The 24,482-nt window shown below is 42.0% G+C and overlaps 1 protein-coding gene and 1 long non-coding RNA gene across 2 annotated transcripts in view; both read right to left on the bottom strand.

Annotated features, from left to right (window-relative positions):
• Positions 1-4,286: 4,286 nt before the first annotated feature.
• LOC124255773 lies at positions 4,287-16,920 on the bottom strand. Its single transcript, XM_046689686.1, has 3 exons — positions 16,812-16,920; positions 11,409-11,516; positions 4,287-6,575 (listed from the first exon to the last, which is right to left on the bottom strand). Exons 1-3 carry the CDS (start codon positions 16,870-16,872, stop codon positions 6,400-6,402), a joined length of 345 nt encoding a protein of 114 aa, XP_046545642.1. The 5' UTR covers positions 16,873-16,920; the 3' UTR covers positions 4,287-6,399.
• Positions 16,921-17,710: 790 nt separating this feature from the next.
• Positions 17,711-24,482, bottom strand: part of LOC124255841 — a 30,170-nt gene continuing 23,398 nt past the window's right edge. The window contains exon 3 of the long non-coding RNA XR_006892778.1: positions 17,711-18,328. This is a non-coding gene — a long non-coding RNA (uncharacterized LOC124255841). The remainder of the gene's footprint in view (positions 18,329-24,482) is intronic.

Here is a 24,482-nt window from a genome sequence, read left to right as displayed (position 1 = left end):
TTTCTTGTAACATATTATAGGTCAGTTTAGTGGACAGTCATCGCCTTTATTGTGACGTATGATAGGTCAGTCCAGTCATCGCTTTTATTGTGACGTATTATAGGTCAATCCAGTCATCGCCTTTATTGTGAGTTGGGTAGGTCAGTTCAGTGCAGAATCATCACCTTTATTGTTACGTATTATAGGTCAGTCCTGTCATCGCCTTTATTGTGACGTATAGTAGGTCAGTTCAGTTCATTGGACAGTCATCGCTTTTATTGTGACATATGATAGGTCAAACTGATTTAGTCATCGCCTTTCTTGTAACATATTATAGGTCAGTTCAGTGGACAATCATCGCTTTTATTGTGACGTATGCTAGGTTAATCTAGTCGACAATCATCGCCTTTATTGGGACGTATTGTAGGTTAGTCCAGTCATCGCCTTTATTATGAAGTATTATAGATCAGTCCAGTCATCGCCTTTCTTGTGACGTATGATAGGTCAGTCTAGTGGACAGTCATCGCTTTTATTGTGACGTATGATAGGTTAATCCAGTCATCGCCTTTATTCCGACGTATGATAGGTCAGTCTAGTGGACAGTCATCGCTTTTATTGTGACATATGATAGGTCAAACTGATTTAGTCATCGCCTTTCTTGTAACATATTATAGGTCAGTTCAGTGGACAATCATCGCTTTTATTGTGACGTATGCTAGGTTAATCTAGTCGACAATCATCGCCTTTATTGGGACGTATTGTAGGTTAGTCCAGTCATCGCCTTTATTATGAAGTATTATAGATCAGTCCAGTCATCTCCTTTATTGTGACGTATGATAGGTCAGTCTAGTGGACAGTCATCGCTTTTATTGTGACGTATGATAAGTCAAACTGATTTAGTCATCGCCTTTCTTGTAACATATTATAGGTCAGTTCAGTGGACAATCATCGCTTTTATTGTGACGTATGCTAGGTTAATCTAGTCGACAATCATCGCCTTTATTGTGACGTATTGTAGGTTAGTCCAGTCATCGCCTTTATTATGAAGTATTATAGGTTAATCCAGTCATCGCCTTTATTGTGACGTATGATAGGTCAGTCTAGTGGACAGTCATCGCTTTTATTGTGACGTATGATAGGTCAAACTGATTTAGTCATCGCCTTTCTTGTAACATATTATAGGTCAGTTCAGTGGACAATCATCGCTTTTATTGTGACGTATGCTAGGTTAATCTAGTCGACAATCATCGCCTTTATTGGGACGTATTGTAGGTTAGTCCAGTCATCGCCTTTATTATGAAGTATTATAGGTCAGTCCAGTCATCGCCTTTATTGTGACGTATGATAGGTCAGTCTAGTGGACAGTCATCGCCTTTATTGTGACGTATGATAGGTCAGTCCAGTCATCGCTTTTATTGTGACGTATGATAGGTCAATCCAGTCATCGCCTTTATTGTGAGTTGGGTAGGTCAGTTCAGTGCAGAATCATCACCTTTATTGTGACGTATTATGGTCAGTCCTGTCATCGCCTTTATTTTGACGTATGATAAGTCAATCCAGTCATCGCCTATATTGTGACGTATGGTAGGTCAGTTCAGTGCAGAATCATCACCTTTATTGTGACGTATTATAGGTCAGTCCTGTCATCGCCTTTATTGTGACGTATAGTAGGTCAGTTCATTGGACAGTCATCGCTTTTATCGTGACGTATGATAGGTCAAACTGATTTAGTCATCGCCTTTGTTGTGACGTATGGTAAGTCAGTTCAGTAGACAGTCATCGCCTTTATTGTGACGTATGATAGGTCAAGCCAGTCATCGCCTTTATTGTGACGTATGATAGGTCAGTTCAGTGGACAATGATCGCCTTTATTTTGACGTATGGTACGTAGATTAGTCCAGTGGACAATCATCGCCTTTATTGTGACGTGTGGTAGGTCAGTCCAGTCATCGCCTTTGTTGTGACGTATGATAGGTCAAACCAGTCATAGTCTTTATTGTGACGTATGATAGGCTGGTGTAGTCGACAGCAAAACGCTGGTATTGTAAGGAAGGAGTCAGTCCAATCGAAAGCCAACATCTGTACTGGGATGTATTATAGGTAAGTTTAGTGGAAGGCGATGTCGTATATTATGTTCCTGTAAGTGGTCAGTGTAGTCGATGACTATATACCGCCGCTGTTTCGTCGCATGCAGGAAAGAACTTTGAACTTTCCTGGCAGCCCGGCGCAATTCACACGAATGATACCACGCTTCCCCTCTGTCCTTCCTAACACAACAGCTATGTCACCATGATTAATACTGACTTCCCTTCTGGCGTGATTTATTAATCTATGTCGGGGCTGTTTCGGCGAATACAATCTGCTCATAAATATATGCAAAGTTTCCTTGCCGCATCACGTGCACTTCCTCATGAACGTAAAAGCCAATTCAGGTAAACAGGAAACGGTCGTAAAATATTTAGCTATCGCTTCAATTTGTTCCTATTCTCTGTTGCCTTGATATTTTACGTCACACTCAACAATATTTCCACTTTACATCGGCGGCCTAAAAATAATCAAGTCTGAACCCGACAAACCTGTGACTGACATTATGAACCTGCAACTTGGCTACGACGAAAGCATCAGACAAATCAGCCCTATCCCGTAAGTCTCCTTTCATGAGATGTATGGCAAACGGTTACGAGAAGAATGAGCTGCTGAGACAAATTCTAACCAAATCTTCACCCGTCAGTTAAGATAGTGAATTTATTCATTATTATTTTGAACTTTCAGGAACCAAAGTTTGTGGGAATAAGAGAATAAATGTTGTTTTCCACCGAAAAGAAATTGTTGATTACTTGTCCAGTGATCTAAACTAAAACGCTGATACAAACCAACTCAGTCAGATATTGTACATGTAACCACTCGGTGTCCAGTAAAAGGTGAACCGCCTTTGACTTTTTACAGATGAATGTCGTTCCCGGTTTACAGAGTCGTGAAATGATATCCTTTCCCTTCCATACACGGGTCGCGGCGGTGGGGTAGCCTTGTGGTTAAAGCGTTCGCTCATCACGACGAAGACCGGATTCGATTTCCCACATGGGCACAATGTGTGAAGAACATTTCTGGTGTTCCCTGCCGTGATATTGCTGGAAAATTGCTAAAAGCGGCTTAAAACTAAAACTCACTCACTCACCCATACACGGGTCAGTTCGGAACCTATGAATACACAACTCCATCTAGAAATTGGTCAAATGTAACGCATGTTATACCTACCACCTGTAAAACGTTCTACTTGGGAAACCTGTAAAACGAGCTACTTACATGTCTTAAAATATTAGAAGCGTCTGGGATTCGAACCTTCACACCTCACTATCTTACAACGTGCTTTCGTGTTAGTTGTCACTAGGACGTGTCACGCTTAGAAACAGCGTTAGAAAGACATATAGGTATATAGACCCTACCCTAGTACTATATAAAAGGATCCTTTTATATAGTACTAGGGTAGGTCTGTAGGTAGGGTAGGGTGTTTCTAACGCTGTTTCTAAGCGTGACACGCCCCTGTGTTAGTTGTTACATGGGTTGTCCCTATCTGTTTGTGTTACTGTACTTTAACGCGTCGAAATATTATTCACACACATACTTCACTTATACTCATTGTATAGCCATGCTTTCAGTTGTGGAGACAGTACTTGTAATGGCTTTAGAACGAATCGAGTGATTTTGTATATTTTATTCAGTAGTCATTGTTAAACCTGTATTATGACAGCATGCAAAATATCAACCCCGGAGTAGGCAAACTGGTGAGTAAAACGCCTTCGGGGTACGATGACAGCTAAGTCACTAAATTTGTTACCGAAACCGTGCGTGTTTGTTAACTGCCGACAGATTGGGGAATGTATTTATAAGGAAAACTTTTTAACATCCCTATGTGCATTGCAGGATATATTTGAAATTCATCGCATAGTTTCAGAAGTTGTGTTTCGCTATGGCAAACTACAATATGGCAATTAGGTCCTTGTACTGAGCGAAGACTACGGCTTGTTGTGGTGGGAGGTAAGGTGGGGTGGAGGTTAGGTTGTGGTGGTGGTGGTAGTTAGTGTGTGTGTGTGTGTGTGTGTGTGTGTGTGTGTGTGTGTGTGTGTGTGTGTGTGTGTGTGTGTGTGTGTGTGTGTGTGTGTGTGTGTGTGTGTGTGTGTGTGTGTGTGTGTGTGTGTGTGTGTGTGTGTGTGTGTGTGTTAGGTTGTGGTGGGAGGGGATCAAGCTGGTATTAATTACCTGACAATGAACGCATTGCAATGAAACAAGACTATATAAAACACATTAAATTCCTATTTCCAAATCGTTTATTTCAAAAGATGTTTGCGAATGAATAATAATGTGTGTTCATAAATAATTACACATAGAAGAAACTCAGTCATCCAGCCTAATGAATTCACTGCATATGAATGAATTCATCACCCTGAGTGATTGAGGCAACAAGGACACGATATCACAAAGGTTAATGGATACATATCAAGTATTTTACAAGTGCTTCAAACGGTTATGAAAGTACATTACCGAGCTTATTTTCAGTCTCTATCTACGAAAGACACACTAATACAAACTATTTTACAATAAAATGAAACAGCGGTTCCTGTCACAAATCTGAATACCTTATCTTCACAATAACAATACACGTACCATTCCATGCAAGTCGCTTCCAATTAGAAGCAATCACCTGCAAAAGCTTGAACTGGACGTGATTTACGTGATTTCTGAACAGAATTTCGGATGAAATAAATAAACGTTATAGACGTATATTTTAGAATGAAAAGTTTAAGGTTAGGTTTTCTTCGCAAGTCTAAAGGTTTTTTTAATGACTAAAATTGAGTTTGTTAAATGGTAATAATGAAATGTGCAATTAAAGTCATCAGTTAGAAAAAAAGATGTGTTTTAATGTTATAAAAATCCACGTTTGTATTACTTTGGATCAGCTGATCTTAATACCAATTTATGAAAAAGGACCTTAAAGTGAATCACAAATGTCTTGTAAAGGCTTGCTGACACAAATATCTTTTCAGGCTGGTCATTATCCTTGTTCCTCGAGCAAAACCTGTCACGAATAAATAATAAATATCTAAATACATGATGCAGATACAAAATGTTAGTTTATGTACATAAAAATATACAAAATATCACCGCTGAATCTAATGTAATAAATTGATCAACTGCTTTCAGGAGTTGCCTCCCTTGCCTGCATTTCACGGTGGTGTGTCAGCACATACAATCAATGGCGTTTCATGTAACAACAAACGAACCATCACCGCATGATCAAACGCCAGAAAATTGATTAGTCGATTTCGGGAGTTGTCTCCCTTGCCTCCATCACTCCTTAGCGTGTTTGCGCATACAATCAGAGGCGTTTCACGTCACTAAAAGGAAATCCGTTTAGTTTTTGTATGGTCACAGCCTTCTTTGTACAATGTACACATTCTTATTAAAAATCTATAATATCTAAGACACAGCCGCGATTTAAATTTGTTCCGCTTGTGAATCTGTGACATTTTCTGTGTAATCTGCGCAGCTGGAAACTACTAGATTGCATTACATTACAGAATTGGATCAGACGAAATGACATTTGTATGAGGTGAATCACACTTACAGGACTGTTTACTAAAGCAAACTATGTGTCTCTTCCAGTAGGAAGACATGGAATATAATTTGACAATGGACAGTGGTATCTTATGTACAGGACGTCACTGGCTCAAGCTACACTGTGACAATCTGACTCGAGATACACTTTTACAATCTGACTCGAGGTACACTGTGACAATCTGACTCGAAGTACTCTTTTACAATCTAACTCGAGGTACACTTTTACAATCGGCTTCGAGCTACACTTTTACAATCTGACTCGAGCTACACTTTTACAATCTGACTCGAAGTACACTTTTACAATCTGACTCCAGCTACACTTATAACACTTGTCTACGAGTTTACATAGCGTTTCGAAGTACACTGTTTTTAATAACACGAATGTCTTAATAGTTTTAACCATAATTGAACTGAGTTATACTCATATTTTGCTAGGAATATATACATCAGTATTCCCTTTTAAGAAACACATACAAGGCTTGCCACTCAGGACCTCACGACTAATCCTATGGTTTCAATGATACAGAGCGATTTGTGTCTGTTCTTATCATATAACAATATGATAAATATATTTGATTATATATTTACCAGTTTTGAAGATGTTATATTTACATTGGTAAACAAACACAGTACCTTAATATTGATTTGAGATTTCGATTAAGTTCGCAGATATGTCGATAATCGTGATATATATCGAGAGGCGAAAGGTCATTACCCTGTAGAACAATTTTTATATCGTGGATTTGTCATAATGCTCCACTCGTAAACTAAACATTCCTGTAATCTAAACACTACTAGAGGCCATTAATGAAGCAAACGATGCAAGATGGAGAAGAGAGCGACAGCAATCATGGTGATGACGTCACAGTTCAAGATGGTGGCCGTATTTTGCGGACATAACGTTTTGCACTGAAAGGTTGATACTCCGACTACACAGATGGCCTTCCAACCCTTCTTGTAGTTAGCGCACATCTTTTTATCTGCAAGGAAACATGAAAATAGTTTAGAAAAGTATTTCTTCAGCTGAGGGACCAGTGGTCTGTAAAGGCCACCTGTATGAGGTCATTGATGATAGACTGCCAGAAAAGGGAGCCATCAGTGAGGGGACAGAAACAAATAGGGTGCCAATACAAGAACCAACAGCAAGGAAACTACCTGCACAGAGATTGGGGGCTGCTAGTTAAGGGCCACTAATTACGGGTTGCTAGTAAGGGGATACCAGGGAAAAGAAAACTAAACGGAATGTCAGCAAATGGGACACCACAAGCCACCAACCAATAAAGGGACAACCAGAATGGGGCCACCAATAAGAAACAACAAACAAGGCCAATCACTACCAGTGAAAGGGCCACCAGTAAGAAACAACCAGTAAAAGGGGTCACTGGTAAGAAAACAACCAGTAAAAGGGGTCACCGGTAAGAAAACAACCAGTAAAAGGGGTCACTGGTAAGAAAGCAACCAGTAAAAGGGGTCACTGGTAAGAAAGCAACCAGTAAGAACACTACCTGTAAAGGAGCCACAAGTAAGAAGACTACCAGTTAAAGGGTCACCAGTGAGGAGACTGCCAGTAAAAGGGTCACCAGTAAGGAGACCGCCAGTTAAAGGGCCATCAGTAAGGAGACTACCAGTAAATGGGTCACCAGTAAGGAGACTGCCAGTAAAAGGGTCACCAGTAAGAATACTGCTTGAAAAAGGGCCATCAGTAAAGAGAATACCAGTAAATGGGTCATCAGTAAGGAGACTGCCAGTAAAAGGGCCTTCAGTAAGAGGACTACCAGTTAAAGGGCCATCAGTAAGGAGACTACCAGTAAAATGGTCATCAGTAAGGAGACTACCAGTAAACTGGATTCCAGTAACACGGGGCCAACGAATAACGTGGATCCTAGTAAAGGGGAAATTGGAAAGGCGTCATCAGTAAATAGGCTACGAGACTGCCTGTAACGGGACACCAGAGAAGGGGCACAAGAGACGTTGCCAGAGGTGAATATAAGCTGGGCTACCAGTGTGAAGAAACCTATGAGGGGTTAACTGTGAGGAGCCACCAGTGAGAAGCAGATTATGAGGGACTACCAGCGGAACCACCTATGAGGGGCTACTAGTGAGGAGCCACCTATAAGGAGCTACAAGTGGGGAGCCACCTATGAGGGGCTACTAGTGAGGAGCTAGTGGGGAGCCACCTATGAGGAGCGACTAGTGAGGAGCCACCTATGAGGAGCTACTAGTGAGGAGCCACCTATGAGGGGCTACTAGTGGGGAGCCACCTATGAGGAGCTACTAGTGAGGAGCCACCTATAAGGAGCTACTAGTGGGGAGCCACCTATGAGGAGCTACTAGTGAGGAGCCACCTATGAGGAGCTACTAGTGAGGAGCCACCTATGAGGGGCTGCTAGTGGGGAGCCACCTATGAGGAGCTACTAGTGAGGAGCCACTATGAGGGGGAGCTAGTGAGGAGCCACCTATGAGGGATACTAGTGAGGAGCCACCTATGAGGAGCTACTAGTGAGGAGCCACCTATAAGGGAGCTACTAGTGGGGAACCACCTATGAGGAGCTTGTGAGGAGCCACCTTGTGAGGAGCCACCTATGAGGGGTTACTAGTGAGGAGCCACCTATGAGGAGCTACTAGTGAGGAGCCACCTATGAGGAGCTACTGAGGAGTGAGGAGCCACCTATGAGGGAGCTACTAGTGAGCCACCTATAAGGAGCCACCTATGAGGGGCTGCTAGTGAGGAGCCACCTATGAGGGAGCTACTGAGTGAGGGAGCCACCTATGAGGGAGCTACTTGTGAGGAGCCACTAGTGAGGAGGGTTACTAGTGAGGAGCCACCTATGAGGGGCTGCTAGTGGGGAGTGAGGAGCTAGCTAGTGGGGAGCCACCTATGAGGGAGCTACTAGTGAGGAGCCACCTATGAGGGGCTACTAGTGAGGAGCCACCTATGAGGAGCTACTAGTGTGGGGAGCCACCTATGAGGAGCTACTAGTGGGAGCCACCTATGAGGAGCTACTAGTGAGGAGCCACCCTATGAGGAGCTACTAGTGAGGAGCCACCTATGAGTGAGGGAGCTACTAGTGAGGGAGCCACCTATGAGGGAGCTGGTGAGGAGCCACCTATGAGGGGCTAGTGAGGAGCCACCTATGAGGAGCTACTAGTGGGGAGCCACCTATGAGGGAGCTACTAGTGAGGGAGCCACCTATAGTGAGGAGCTGAGACAGCTATTTCAGTGGGGAGCCACCTATGAGGGAGCTACTAGTGAGGAGCCACCTATGAGGGAGCTACTAGTGGGGAGCCACCTATGAGGGGCTGCTAGTGAGGAGCCACCTATGAGGGAGCTACTAGTGAGGAGCCACCTATGAGGGGCTGCTAGTGAGGAGCCACCTATGAGGAGCTACTAGTGAGGGAGCCACCTATGAGGAGCTACTAGTGAGGAGCCACCTATGAGGGGCTACTAGTGAGGAGCCACCTATGAGGAGCTACTAGTGAGGAGCCACCTATGAGGGGCTACTAGTGAGGAGCCACCTATGAGAGGAGCTACTAGTGAGGGAGCCACCTATGAGGAGCTACTAGTGAGGAGCCACCTATGAGGAGCTACTAGTGAGGAGCCACCTATGAGGGGCTACTAGTGAGGAGCCACCTATGAGGGGCTACTAGTGAGGAGCCACCTATGAGGGGCTACTAGTGAGGAGCCACCTATGAGGGGCTACTGAGTGAGGAGCCACCTATGAGGGGCTACTAGTGAGGAGCCACCTATGAGGAGCTACTAGTGAGGAGCCACCTATGAGGGAGCTACTAGTGAGGAGCCACCTATGAGGGGCTACTAGTGAGGAGCCACCTATGAGGAGCTACTAGTGAGGAGCCACCTATGAGGAGCTACTTGTGAGGAGCCACCTATGAGGGGCTACTAGTGAGGAGCCACCTATGAGGAGCTACTAGTGGGGAGCCACCTATGAGGAGCTACTAGTGAGGAGCCACCTATGAGGGGCTACTAGTGAGGAGCCACCTATGAGGAGCTACTAGTGAGGAGCCACCTATGAAGTGAGGGAGCTACTAGTGTGAGGAGCCACCTATGAGGAGCTACTAGTGAGGAGCCACCTATGAGGGGCTACTAGTGAGGAGCCACCTATGAGGAGCTACTAGTGAGGAGCCACCTATGAGGGGCTACTAGTGAGGAGCCACCTATGAGGAGCTACTAGTGAGGAGCCACCTATGAGTGAGGAGCCACCTATGAGGGGCTACTAGTGAGGAGCCACCCATGAGGGGAGCTACTTGTGAGGAGCCACCTATGAGGGAGCTGCTAGTGAGGAGCCACTTATGAGGAGCCACCTATGAGGGGCTGCTAGTGGGGAGCCACCTGTGAGGAGCTACCTGTGAGGAGCCAGCTATGAGGGGCTGCTAGTGGGGAGCCACCTGTGGGAGGCAAACAGTGCGGAGTCACCTGTGAGGTCTGCCACTGGGGATCAAGCTATGGACGGCCTACAGTGAGGAGCTACATAAGAGGGGCTACCAGCGATGGACCACCTATGAGGGGCTACAGCCGAGGAGCCACCTATGGCAGACAGCCAGTAACGACCCACCTATGAGAGGCTATTGATATTGAGCCATCAAAATGAGCGACAACAAGAATCATCAGAAAGAACAACTATAACTAATTGTAGGGATCCAAGCAAGGGACTAACGATAAGGGCGCTACCAGTACAGGGGCCACCCAAAAGTGGGCAGCCAGTAAATGGACGACCAGAAAGGGGCCATCAAAAGAGATATGAGGACTTCAAGTAAGGGGACTACCAATAAAGGGCCACCAGTAGGTTATCAGTGGGATCTAGGTGGACTAATAAAGGGGCGATCACTAATCTAGGTGGCCACCAGTAGGTTGTCAGTGGGATCTATCTAGGTGGATAATAAAGGGGCCCACCAGTAGGTTATCAGTGGGATCTAGGTGGACTAATAAAGGGGCCACCAGTAGGTTATCAGTGGGATCTAGGTGGACTAATAAAGGGGCCACCAGTAGGTTATCAGTGGGATCTAGGTGGACTAATAAAGGGGCCACCAGTAGGTTATCAGTGGGATCTAGGTGGACTAATAAAGGGGCCACCAGTAGGTTATCAGTGGGATCTAGGTGGACTAATAAAGGGGTCACAAGTAGGTTATCAGTGGGATCTAGGTGGACTAATAAAGGGGCCACCAGTAAGTTATCAGTGGGATCTAGGTGGACTTATAAAGGGCCACCAGTAGGTTATCAGTGGGATCTAGGTGGACTAATAAAGGGGCCACCAGTAGGTTATCAGTGGGATCTAGGTAGACCAATAAAGGGGCCACCAGAAGGTTATCAGTGGGATCTAGGTAGACCAATAAAGGGGCCACAAGTAGGTTATCAGTGGGATCTAGGTGGACTAATAAAGGGGCCACCAGAAGGTTATCAGTGGGATCTAGGTGGACTAATAAAGGGGCCACCAGTAGGTTATCAGTGGGATCTAGGTGGACTAATAAAGGGGCCACCGGAAGGTTATCAGTGGGATCTAGGTGGACTAATAAAGGGGCCACCAGCAGTGGGTCAAGTAAGTCGTCCGTCTGTAATATGACAGTACCATTGTGAGCAATATCACGGCGGGGGACACCAGAAATGGGCTTCACACATTGTATTGATGTGGGGATTCGAACCCGGGTCTTCGGCGTGACGAGCGAACGCCTTAACCACGAGGCTACCCCACCGTCCCCGGACAGTACCAAGGGACCAAGTAAGGTGCAATTAATGAATGAATATAAGGGAATGTAAATTCCCCTCTCCAAGTCTAATATTAAGTACCCAATACACTCACTGTTTTCTTCACTGGGTACGCAAGCTGTTCGCTCGTTTTTTGGCTGGTATTTGTCTTTGCATTTCTCATCCGGTGTTCCATAAGGACATGACCGACAGGCGCAAGAAACTGAAAAATGAGATATTTACAATAGTAGACATTGGTTATGAGAACATTTTACTCACACAATGCACAATCCCCGAAAAAACACACGATCTGATCTGATCTCTGAACGAATATTAACAGCTTAATCATAAAGGAAGATACGTGGGTTCATAAGACAATCAGATGTCAACTTTTAAACACGATCTGATCTCTGAACGAATATAAACAGCCTAATCATAAAGGAAGATATGTGTGTTCATAAGACAATCAGATGTCAACTTTTAAACACGATCTGATCTCTGAACGAATATAAACAGCCTAATCATAATGGAAGATATGTGTGTTCATAAGACAATCAGATGTCAACTTTTAAACACGATCTGATCTCTGAACGAATATAAACAGCCTAATCATAAAGGAAGATACGTGTGTTCATAAGACAATCAGATGTCAACTTTTAAACACGATCCCCTTGAACATCTTTACCCATCTATTTGGTGATGCCCCTTTTGGACGTAGTTGACATAAACGTATCAAATATCTACAATATTGAACGGCATTGATGAACCATCATTCGGAACTGCCCGTTTGTTGTTGCTTTCAAATCAGATGCTGTTCAGAGCGCTTGTTCGTTCTGAGGATTGAAAACCTTAAGCTGACATGACTTCCTATAAACGGTTTGTTAATTGTGGACGGAGACGGTATCGAACTAGGATGACAGATTTGATTATAAAAGAAACTGAATACACTATGGCAACGTAAGCACGGCCGTGGAATTACAATGCATCACCGTGTATTATTACACTCATTCATATTGTTTTCCGCCGCAGTCAGTTGTATACAGATAGATCACGTCGGTTACCAAGGTATCTAGTTCAGGACGGACAAGACTCAGTGTAATTGGGTACAGGTCAGTCTAACCAGTGCCATTTATTGTGTAGAATGGCGTTTTCCCTTCAAGAACAGAAACATCAACAAGCTTGCAATGGATGTTTTTCTCTTAAAAGGAAGGCCGCAATGCTCTATTGATAATGGTATGAGTGCAAATTGAAAATGAGTTATTATCCACCGAAACCATTGCATGAAAAAGTCTTAAATTAAAGGTTAATCTACTTAAGAAACTCCACTTTGCCCTTGATCTATGTAGACCCTTAAACGTACATGGCGCAACCCCGAGAGTGTACTTAATTCCATTTTCTAACAGTTATCTTTCTAGTTATTACTACCTTGCAAGTGGAGTTAACCCTCGGTAATTCAGTACATGGAAGTGAGTAATGAGCGAGGGTGTAATTGGCTTCATGACTTAGTTTGTTTTAACGTCGCTCTGCACAGTATACCACGACGTGTCTGCTTGAGGTGGTTTGTTGTTCAAGCCAGGTCTGTAAATAATCGAATGTGGACCAAACAACCATGTGACTGACTGACAGCAAGAGCATCGATCAACGCAAATGGGATACAATGACAAGCACCAACCTAGTCATCGAGGCTGACCACCCAATCCCGTTAGTCGCCTCTTACGACAAACATGGGTTGCTGAAGACCAGTTCTAACCCGAATTTTCACGGGTAGAATAACACCAGAAATGATGCATATCTTTGACGACTGAAACACATTAGTATTTGTAGAGTACCTAGAATAAAAATCTGGGCGAGCCGAGACTAGAACGATGAAAGGTTTCTCACATGCGAAAACACGTACCTTGGCTTGGGGATGTTAATTAGGAACTTAATTCATTCGTCAAAATCCCACGTGTTGTTGCCGCGAAAATAACCATTGTGGGTGGTCACGTAACCAGAAGAAACACGTTTCACATGTGTCAGATAAATACCAGTAAATGTTTATAAACTTGTATAATACTCACCCTTCACACACATTAAAAGTGTTACGTGATAAATGTGTTATTCTAGTCTGGCTTAGATTGCGCCCGTATTGCGTTGAGCGGACGACAGTCTCTCTCACACTCCTAATCTGCCATAGAGACCCTGAGGCAAAAATATCCAAGAAGCCCACGCAAGTCTAGCAAATGTGGCAAGTCTAGATTTCAACAGCTTCAGGAATGAAGAAAGTCTCAGGGCTCCTTTTCATTATATGATATTTTTTACTATGAACTTTTTTCTGTAAAATATGTTCATTTCAGAGACTAGCTGTTAATCCACCACACTCCCTGAACAATAGTTTTCCTTTCCACCCAGTCCTTACGTAATACAAAAGCCCGAAATGAGCAAGTTCAGAATTTCCACTGGTTCAGCCTGAACCGGGCTACTTTTCAGTTCTAAATAAGTTCTTTGTTTCTATCCAAATTATATAATTTCAGAGACTAAGTGCTAGTGAATCGGTCTTATATTGTCGCATTAATACACAAGCCATAATGGTGAAAGTGTATATCTTCCTCAAATCAAGTACAGAGTTTACCGATTTTTGGACACTAATCAGGTTGAGAATCGTCCACCTCACTTGGGTTCCATTTCAATTTAAATGGAGCTCTATGTTTCAATCATAATTAGATATTTATCAGAGACGAAGTGTCTAGATGAACGGTTATCGACATTTGAGATTATCACTGTGGTATTAGTCTAGATGAACGATTATCGACATTTGTGATTATCACTGTGGTATTAGTCTAGATGAACGAATATCGACATTTGTGATTAACACTGTGGTATTAGTCTAGATGAACGGTTATCGACATTTGTGATTATCACTGTGGTATTAGTCTAGATGAATTATTATCGACATTTGTGATTATCACTGTGGTATTAGTCTAGATGAACGATTATCGACATTTGTGATTATCACTGTGGTATTAGTCTAGATGAACGAATATCGACATTTGTGATTAACACTGTGGTATTAGTTTAGATGTCGTATTAGTCTAGATGAACGGTTATCGACATTTGTGATTATCACTGTGGTATTAGTCTAGATGAATTATTATCGACATTTGTGATTATCACTGTGGTATTAGTCTAGATGAACGATTATCGACATTTGTGATTATCACTGTGGTATTAGTCTAGATGAACGATTATCGACATTTGTGATTATCACTGTGGTATTAGTCTAGAGGAACGATTATCGACATTTGTGATTATCACTGTGGTATTACTCTAGAGGAAGGATTATCGACATTTGTGATTAACACTGTGGTATTAGTCTAGATGAACGATTATCGACTTTTGTGATTAACACTGTGGTTTGAGTTACTTCATCAGTTTTTTCCCTTTCACTTCATCTTTCCCTGAAGTACAGCATCCCAGCTGACGCAAGGAACCGCTTACAACCGTGCCAGCGCGAAGCGTGTAGCATAGATTGGCGAAAGCCATGGCGTGGCTCACATACTCATTTGACCCAGACAGTGTAGATATATTCACCGGCATATCAGATCTCCACGTTTCATGTCAACATCAAGGGCAAATTGTCAAGGCGTCCAACGTCGGATATTAAATTCTGAGAGAAAGAACCTTCTCTACCGCATGTAATCCAGTTCTCGGTTAGAGAAGTCGGTATGTTGGATTGTTAACCTTGGTCTTAAATTGAGCGTCTTTGGGTACGAGTAACAAATATTGAAATAGTCCAAGTGACGCTCGAGAGGCGGTTCGGTGAAGACTTTTCAAACCTAGATACTGTTCTTATAAAGTATATAGACATATCTTTAGTTTTGATTTGCCAACACTGACGCTAAATTAACTTTCTTTAATCACTTGCGTGAATATATGTAAATATATACACACGGGGGATAACTGCTGTACTGTCAGGCATGAATATACCAGATGGCCATCATTATCTCCCATAGTTTTTGTACCGCGTGGCGTGTTCGATTTGTTGATACAGCTTAGACCGGGTTAACCAGAGAGCCCTCATCTGACCTTCAGAACAGAGGACGGCCATTCCATAAAACAAACACGTATGATTTTGTCAATCGACGAAATACTTATTAAATGTCTGCTTCAAGCTGGTAATTGATGCATTCCACCATTCCTCAGTTCCCCAGATCAGCGCTTGTGCACGCACGTTCGTTAGACAAGCAGCATCTGCTCGTTCACAAGATGGAATACAGCGATTTATCTTCCAAGGCACTATTAAGTGTTATCGCCGCAGTCGATGGGTCAATATCTGAGTGATCATTGTTCCGCTATATTAGGATCCGGAAATTGTTCTACTTTTCGGCCCGGAATTTCCAGTTATCAAATTGTGTCTATTATAACATGAACATTAAAAGCACGCAAGCACGTCCGTTATTACAGTATTGGATTTGTGAAGTGAACCGCTAAAAGCAAAATTCCTTGGAAATGAAACGTTTACCATATTACTTGCTATTTAGATCTTTCTGAATCATGATTTTATGGGTAATTATTCCATTTTTCGTTTGTTTTATCGATCTGTCTTCCTGTATAACGTAACCAAGTCTCATTATGCAAATCGCAATGTTTAAGCAATATATATTGCTGACAACACCAATATCAGAAAGTACAGAATTGTTATTAATTCCAGGTTCTAAAATCGTTCAGAAATCTAATTGAATTAGGCATTAACAAAGTCTCTGTACGCATTTCGATTATTCATCCATCACGATCATCTCTGGTAATACACGAAAGAAGGCTATCTTTCCACTCACACTGGCAGCCTATATATTCTGTGAATGTAGTACCATTAGAAAGTTGGCCTTGGGCCAGATTCGGTAACTATATTTATATCATGCGCGCTTGTCAATATCGCCCCGACCATCATGCTTGTTTCTCCCGTTATTCTAATTCAGCTGCACGAGAATTTATATAGAATATTATGCAAATCAGAATTGTCAATTTCAAACAGTCCGGAAAGATTTTCCCGCTGAGCAGACAGTGTAATTGAATTGATTGGTGTTAATTAGCTCGTGAAATGCATGCAACGTAGCGGATACCCCCGCGACATGCTGAAAGAGAAATGTGTTGCAATGTACATCGAACATGTTAGAAACTATTCTCGTGTTAGGCGAGCTGCACGAGCGTCTGTTAAGAACATCCCTCTGAGCGGCGGGCATGTAAACAAACCGGCTTTCTGCTTAAAGGATCGTCAGCATGTCGGCATTTTCAAGGTCGATTCTTTTAGATGAATAAAACAACTAGAATATTAAAATATTACAAAGTTTAATACGTATTCTGGCACGGTAATCGCTTTTAATAAGATGCGCAGTAGAAGCGGTGTTATAGCTCAGTGGAAAGTAACCAAAGTGAACTGACTGATATCGGTTAGGGTAGAACTAAACATTAGAAATAATTTACAGCTCCCTCTGTCCCCTTCTATCCGAGGTACACCCCGATTATTCCTAGTTTTACTCACCTTGGTAAATTAGGGTGAAACAAAGAATCCCTGTGAGAGCAATCCTGCAGATAACTGCCATTTTGGCAGATGTGTAGCTGGGATGCGTGTATGCGAAAGGGCTAAACGTCCGCCTCGCTATGGCGTTGGATATTTTTCATTGGCAGGCTGAACCGGACGTTGTTCCTGTTTGATTGAGAACTTGCTTGCTCTGGATTTATTGCTCTGTTGCTGCGGTATGATAAATCATATAGACTGATAAGAACCTGGAGTGATCATTCAGTTGAATTGTTTCGGATAAGACTGAATTAAGATGCAGGTTTTTCTGAACCTTTTGGCTCCTTTGGATTCAGTGGTTTTGGAGATTTGCTGGGGCTTTTGTGAGTGAGTGACTTGGATTATTGCGTATCTAAAACAAATCATGGAATATCAACACAGGACCTTACCATGATAGGGATCAAACCCGGATTTCATCCAATATGAGCAAACGCCTTAGTGACCTGGCTGCAGAAGCACTACCTCAGCTAAATGCTTCTCAAAACGAGAAAACACGTGTCTGTTGTGTGGTGGTGTAAAATATTTAGAATAACAAGCTGGTGGTATCGATGGGCAGTATCAACCGCTTGGCAGTGTTTGAGGACATGTCAGCGTGATTGAGATGGGTGTAACACCACTTTGACCAGTCTTCCAGCTATATCACATGTAGTCAGCTTGTTTTAGGGTAAAAGCCTGAAGTGAGGCAGGACCAAGGTTTTTCATTACTGAAACCCCATACAATGGTTCATATTCAAGGAGAACGGGAATTCGAATCCCCGATCATAGGTTTCTGGGACGCCAAAGGGACGCAACTGCGTCAAAGACATAGACAATCCCTTGGGGCAACATGATTCTATGTGACCTTGTGATGTTGCTATTAGAACGTCGATACAGGAATGTAAGAATATATATTTCTGAGAACATGGCCGGGATATACAGTTACCAAGATGCGCTGCGTTCATCGTATTGCATACTAACAGGTCCAAAGTGCTATGAAATGTGTGAGTGCAAGGGTGAACGTTGTACGTCCTCTCCGTCATTTCGATGTACCTGGCAACATATATGCAAGAAATATTATTATTTACTTAATCGTTCTTGTGTCAAGATAGTAAATATGCCTAATAAATTATTTCATAACAAAATGTTTAAAACAATATAGTTTATTTCATGTTGGTTTGGCATAGCGAACAGTAGGAAGATTAGACACAATGTCTATATGTCAGAAGCAGACTTCAAACATTGCTGTTTACGTGAACTATGTATTTGCGTTCCAGATAACGCAATCCGGAAATAGTTGCGTTCTCATCTCGGAAACAAGTATAGCCTTTTCCACGATGAAGACTTCGTGAAATGTTGGAGTGCAGATTATGTTGTTGACAAGAATTACAAACCACAACACAGCCCCGACAACAGTATTGACAAAACGACATCTGGATGTATGCACAAGCTTTGTGTTCGCTAACTAACTGTCTTGAAGTTGCATCCTTATATTGCCAAGGTATCTGGACGAGAAAGATATTTTTGAATGTAGTTTGGCAACAAAATAATATTTCTTTTAACTTGAGAATGAATGCTGTCTAAAACCCTTATTTCTGTTTATCTGGCGTCTGGAATGAAAAAGTGTACATCACTGGTTGCCCCAAGAGGAGCACAGTGATGGGACATTTAATGAGTTTGGTTGAACACTGGCCTCCCTCAATAGCGTACCAGTTTTATTTAGGCTGGTCGTTAATATTGAACAACATACCAGTGATGGAACCTACGGGCACGGGTTTGAAGATGACAAAGAAATATACTACCCATCAAAAGTTTAGACTCACTAGTATAAATGTTTCCGCTTTCTTCAGTCAACTCTTCTAAACTAGATTGTGCAAAATATTCCATACTGTTTAAAGATACCGTTTACACATGAACTGATGCATTGTAAAACAAATTCGTAACGTTGAAAAGATTATCATCATGAGTTTAATAAATGATGAAACACGGTGAAAATTGGCAAATTCTTAACAAAACTTTACACCAAAACGCAGCAGTTCACAAGTACGATATTTGCACATGCTTTTCAGCAATTTGATGGATGATCCTCGTGCAGTGCATCTGCATAAGGTCTGCAGTTGGTTCCCCCAAGTTAGTGGAGAAATTCATCTTCGACGTAACCATATGTTTATACATAACACATAGTGACTGCTTTTGGTGGGTAGTATATATGCTGCAGAATCTGGTGTATATTATCATCATTCAAGTGTTACATATATCTTGGACACATTCGGCACCATTGCGTTGTTTTTATGTGGTTAGGATGAAGTTAATGGTCCTCCAATTACATGATACATAGTGCTTCGTTAGGCATCAAACAGGCACTTACTATTTGAAGGAAATTATCTGAGTGGCGCTTGGTACCGGGACAGCAGGACATGCTTAACCTTTCTGCGAACACCTGGTGTCCTCACTCCTCACTGATTTACAGTAATCCATTCATATACTATTTTCAGGCAAATAATCGAGATTTGAGTAACCTGTAGTGTTAACGTTAAGAAAGTCAACAGAAGTTTACCTACGATTCTATTCCGGGCTTGCCTCGTATACACTATGGAGCAACGGAGAGTGTCGTTTATAGTTTCAGGGCATTGTTTAGAAGTAGAATTAGGCAATATATTTATACGTAATACATACATGTATATTATCATATCAATCCGGGTAGTGTCATATGCGAAATTGTCTATGTATTGGATTGTAACTATGGATCTTCTTTCCTGGTGAAGGACATTGTAATGTACAAACCGTATTTGATAGCACAACTTCAATGGAACCATCACTGCCGGGGGGTGGGAGTGTGAGATTGGTTCAGTAGGAATATCGCAAAAGACGACTGAATGGATCAGCGGTCAGGCTTGATCTATGTCAATCACGTGACTTTCTGGTCCACATTCGTTATATTCCTGGAATCTAGAAACAGACAAAGACGCAATCTTTCCAGGAAGTGATACTTCAACGACTGGTTTCATATTTTCTCCAGTAATGTGAAATTAATATATCATGCATTTGTACTAAACGCCAAAAGAAAAGTTACCCTCCTTCCTTTATGACGGAGGTACCTATCTTCAGCTGGCGTTGTGATGCGTGGACGTCCACTTCTTGGTCTGTCTACGGTGATCCCAGTCTGTCCTAAGCCCTGAATAAGTCTTAGAACCGTGATACGGTGGCATCCGAGGGCGTTGGCAACAGCGTTGTATGTCGACCCCATCTGCATCATCCCAATGGCTCTTTCTCTCCCTTCAGCTGTTAATCGTGGCATATTTCTCGTACTTGTGTATCATATCATGTATTCTAGTCTCTCTTCATACCCTATACAATCATTCTACACGTGAAATGGATGTAAATACGGTTTGAATATTGCTGCGTTTTGGCGATTGATATTGCTATGTGTAAAATGGAAATGGAAAAATGTTACTTTGCAAGCAAAAATGTTAACAAAGATAATTGGAGATGTTCCTAAACATTTTTTTCACAATATCAAAGACACGTTTTACTTGTTTTCACTAATGCAAATCAGCAGAAAATGTTTTAAAAGACTGAAATCATAGCAATGATTATTTTACAATTTTATACACTCTACAACAGTTGTTTCTTGTTTTAATAGTTGAAAAATGGTGACTTTAAATGGTTTATCATTGTCCCAAAGCAAAATTTTATTTCAACCTTTCTTTTGGACATCAAAATCACTATTATTGGTTTATTTCGGCATGGACGAATATAGGACAGTTGAACTCTTCTGAAAAAGATGCATTTCACTCAAATATGAATGCATTTGAGATTTTGTTTTCGTGATTTGCATAAAGCTGTGTTGTTAAGCTTTCTTGTAAACTCAAACCTTCTAAAATATCTTTGATAGTTTTCCAGTAATTCATAATGTTAGGAGTGTAACGTTTCTTTTGGCGTAGTATATATACCTCATCAGCATTGTTTGTTACGAGATAAAGTAGGTGGGATGCATAACCGGAAATCTTTCTGTAATTACTCGTGGTGTAATTTGTCTTTATGACTGAAAATGAAACTACAAGTTGCAATTACCCCTCTGTACATCTATCGCTCCTCTTTGAGAGACGTATCGCATCGTTTCCTGCTGTCCTGTATAAATTGGATGTTCTTGTACATGGTAATCAGTATAATTTGGCTCTAGATTAATGTATGTTTGTTGCATAGAGCGACACTCACTCTTCTCCGGGTATATGGTGGTTGTATAATTTGTATCTTGACCAGATAATCCAGTGACTAAAATCCCAAATATCGATCTACGCATGGATACGATGACAAGCATCAACCAATTCGGCGAACCTCACTTCGCGATCTCGTTAATCTTGTCTTACGACAAGTATGGGTTTCCTGCAGTCAGTCCTCATCCAGATTTGGATCAATGACCCATGTGGTAAAGGGACAGTTTGAGAGCATATAAGTTCAAATGCCACGCGTGCTTCATTAAGCGTTCATCTCGTTTTGTTTGTTTTGATGTGATAACTGTGCCCAGCTGAGGTCACTCAGGCGAGGCCGTGTCAGAACTCCTGTTATTTTTACATATCCCAAAGACCGCAATCTAGTGTACTGAACCAATCCAGCACACCACACACATATATGAATGGACCTCGCCTTTACATTCATTACAGCTTGATACTAATCCAGTACATAGAGAATACTAAACGATGTCCCGTGTAAATACCAGTTTTATAAAACTCGTGAATGGTATTGGTATCTAAGTTGCTTTCGCTCGTTAGATACCAAACCATTCACTCGTTTCATGAATATGGGACCGTCATTTAGTATTTTATTTATTACTCACCCAACATTAGAAAAACTTGATGTCATATCAATATGTCAAAATTCAACTTACAGAACGAGTGCATTACGCCGTCATGACAGGTGTCCCGCGTATGAATACATTTCATTTATGATTGTCAAACATTAGTTTATGTATTATTTATTATAGTAGTAACTCACAGATTGTATTATATTACTTAAAAATATGTACGGCGGTTGTTAAAAATGTTTCAAATAAATCTGAAATGTTGTGAATGACAGCCGACATTTTGTTTTGATCACATTACTTTGGTCATGTGACCGAGTGCAAATAGTTCTGTTAGCAATAATGAACACATTTTCAGCCGAGCCACGAGGCCCGGGCTGGTGCATCGCCTATCAACAGACCATTTGTCCTGTGCCAAGCTGAGTTAATGTTGCTGAAACAATAATCGTTCACTTTCCTTAGTTCAAATGTTACGAAGCATTCGCTTGGCCGACTATAGTACATGAGGTGTCTCCTTAGATAAGTGACTGTCCTAAATATGCATCTTTCTACCCAGTCGTGCATGGGTACCCGGTAGGAATTGATCATGAACGTTAACCTTCTAGAGCTTCATAGACAGAATGGTTTGTATAGTAAGATGAGAATGAAAGTCGAGCGCAGACTAATCCATTGACCGGGTAAAAATGGTGCTGGAGTGCGTCAACGGGGGGTCTGAACCGCAATACAAATATCCATTCATCTTTTTTCTCCTACAGCTGATTTTGATGCAAACGGATTATTGAGTATATTTTGTTTGGCTCATTCATTATAACACGAAAAAGAGCAAGTGGCACCTGCAAGTTGGCTGGGGTCAATGACATTTTGTAAGCAACCATGAATTGAGAGATCTATATAACCAGACAAGCACTCTGACCGAATCCATTTATAGATTATTTGGAGGCACAGTCCATCCTTGTTCTCGTCCAGCGTGATGCCGTAATGTTGTCCATAATGATGTGTTTGTACGTCTTCATCAGCAGTCTGGAACTAGGAGATAGAGTGGGCGTGTGAATATTAAACAGCAGAGGAATCAGTCCCCTGGGATCAAACGCTATAATTCGTTTGAATCTGGTATGACACCTAAAGTTGGGTATTGCTGAGCTGTGCCTTCCACTTGTACTCTCTGTCCCTGTCCTTGGAACGGTATCTCACCGTGCTACCGGCTCTGAACATTTGTACCATTTCTAAGATTAGTAAATGTATAACTTTCCCCAATAAAACACAAATTGTATTATAAGACTCTCACTATAATAATAATTGAAATAAGTATCACAAACATCTATGATTTAAACCTCATACAGCCATTTATATTCATGTCATAATTATGTTTGTTTGTATTACTTTTTAGATATTATGTGCTCTAAACAAAGGCGAGCATCACGTGCAATACGTCTACCTCTCATTAAGCAAATACATAGTTTCTTACATAACTGTTCTTACAACTCGATAACTTGGAAAATCCATCGAATTCTTTCTTGGTAAGCAAGCATGGGACCTCCTCAACTGATAACTGCTCAATGATCGCAGAATTTTGGTTTGCGGAATGCCGGCATGTCTTTGAGTGTTATTGCAAGAGATGACGGTTTTAACCCATTTGACTAAATGACGTGAAGGACCGTCAGCGTTCAGCTTGGCCACTCCTGGGGGAGGATACAGCCCTTCCTGAAATCACAACAGCTCATCCGTGGATTCCACATCGTCATTTGTCAAACGTTGCCAGACTACCTATCAATCAATCAATTCAGTCAATCGTCCTTTTTATTACCATAAGTTTACAAATACATGCAAAGCATCATGGGGGGTATTTTTCAAAAATATATCACTTTTTTTTATCAGACGTCCGTTGTTATCACCAGAGCACAAACCAGCATGACTAGCTTGGTGTCAAGGTAGACGTCACTGGAATTTGACGCCATAGGGAAGGACCTACTGGTCAGTCGAAAGTCGATCTGTTTTGCTCATTACCAATGGCCGAGGTCGTTTTTAGCGCCACAGAAACACTGCATTTGCACAACGCAATATCTTTGAGCAAGCACCGTTTCGTGGTGGTTCACAGATGATGTTGAGGTGCCCTGACATGACTGTAACCTTGACTTTGACGATCAAACAAAATCTGAATGGACTACGGTACTTCACTGACATCGTAGACAGAATTGTTGTACCACATTCCAATGACCGTCCTCTGAATACAAGGCCAGTCTTCATGGACCACAATGCTAGGTAACATCGTACACGTACCCGTGAAGATCCGGATTACAATTGATTTTCAGTAACCCATGGTTGTCGTAAGAGGCGACTAACGGGATCGGGTGTTCAGGCTCGCTGACCTGGTTGACGCATGTCATCGTATCCCAAATGCGCAGACCGATGCTCATGCTGTTGATCACTGGTTAATCTGGTCCAGAGTCGTTTATTTACATACCGCCGCCATATAGCTGAACTATTGCTGGGTGTGGCGTAAAGCTAAACTCACTCACTCGTACACGGACTGTTGGTGATTTCATACGTCAAGAGGCGGTATCTACTCTACATTGCCCGACAGGAGTCAAGATCTCAATGTTTGGGACATTATGAATCGCAGATTACGCCAGGGAGTTCCTCCAGTACATCCAGTGATGTATGGGAGCAAAGCCCCATCAAGAATGAAACGCAATACCACAGCGTCGGAGTATAGTAGGTCAGCGAGGAGGAGGGTCAGAGGTGTTAATGTAGTTGTCGGAGGTTACACCAGATATTGACATTGTGATCGGTTATTGATACTAACGTGATTTCTTAGGGATTGTCTGCCAGATTCTTGAAAATCACCGCACTTGTTGACG

This window comes from Haliotis rubra, unplaced genomic scaffold (genome assembly GCF_003918875.1).
Source record: "Haliotis rubra isolate DU_JTF1 unplaced genomic scaffold, ASM391887v1 Scf61, whole genome shotgun sequence".
Classification (NCBI taxonomy): Eukaryota; Metazoa; Mollusca; class Gastropoda; order Lepetellida; family Haliotidae; genus Haliotis; species Haliotis rubra.
The sequence above is the reverse complement of the archived record's forward strand: the minus strand, read 5'-3'. Positions and strand labels throughout refer to the sequence as shown.

Coding starts and splice junctions, on each gene's coding strand:
- LOC124255773 (XM_046689686.1), bottom strand. CDS start 16,872: ATGGCAGTTATCTGCAGGATTGCTCTCACAGGGATTCTTTGTTTCACC. Junction 11,517..16,811: donor TTTCACCCTAATTTACCAAG/GTGAGTAAAACT, acceptor CTCATTTTTCAG/TTTCTTGCGCCTGTCGGTCA. Junction 6,576..11,408: donor CGTACCCAGTGAAGAAAACA/GTGAGTGTATTG, acceptor GTTTCCTTGCAG/ATAAAAAGATGTGCGCTAAC.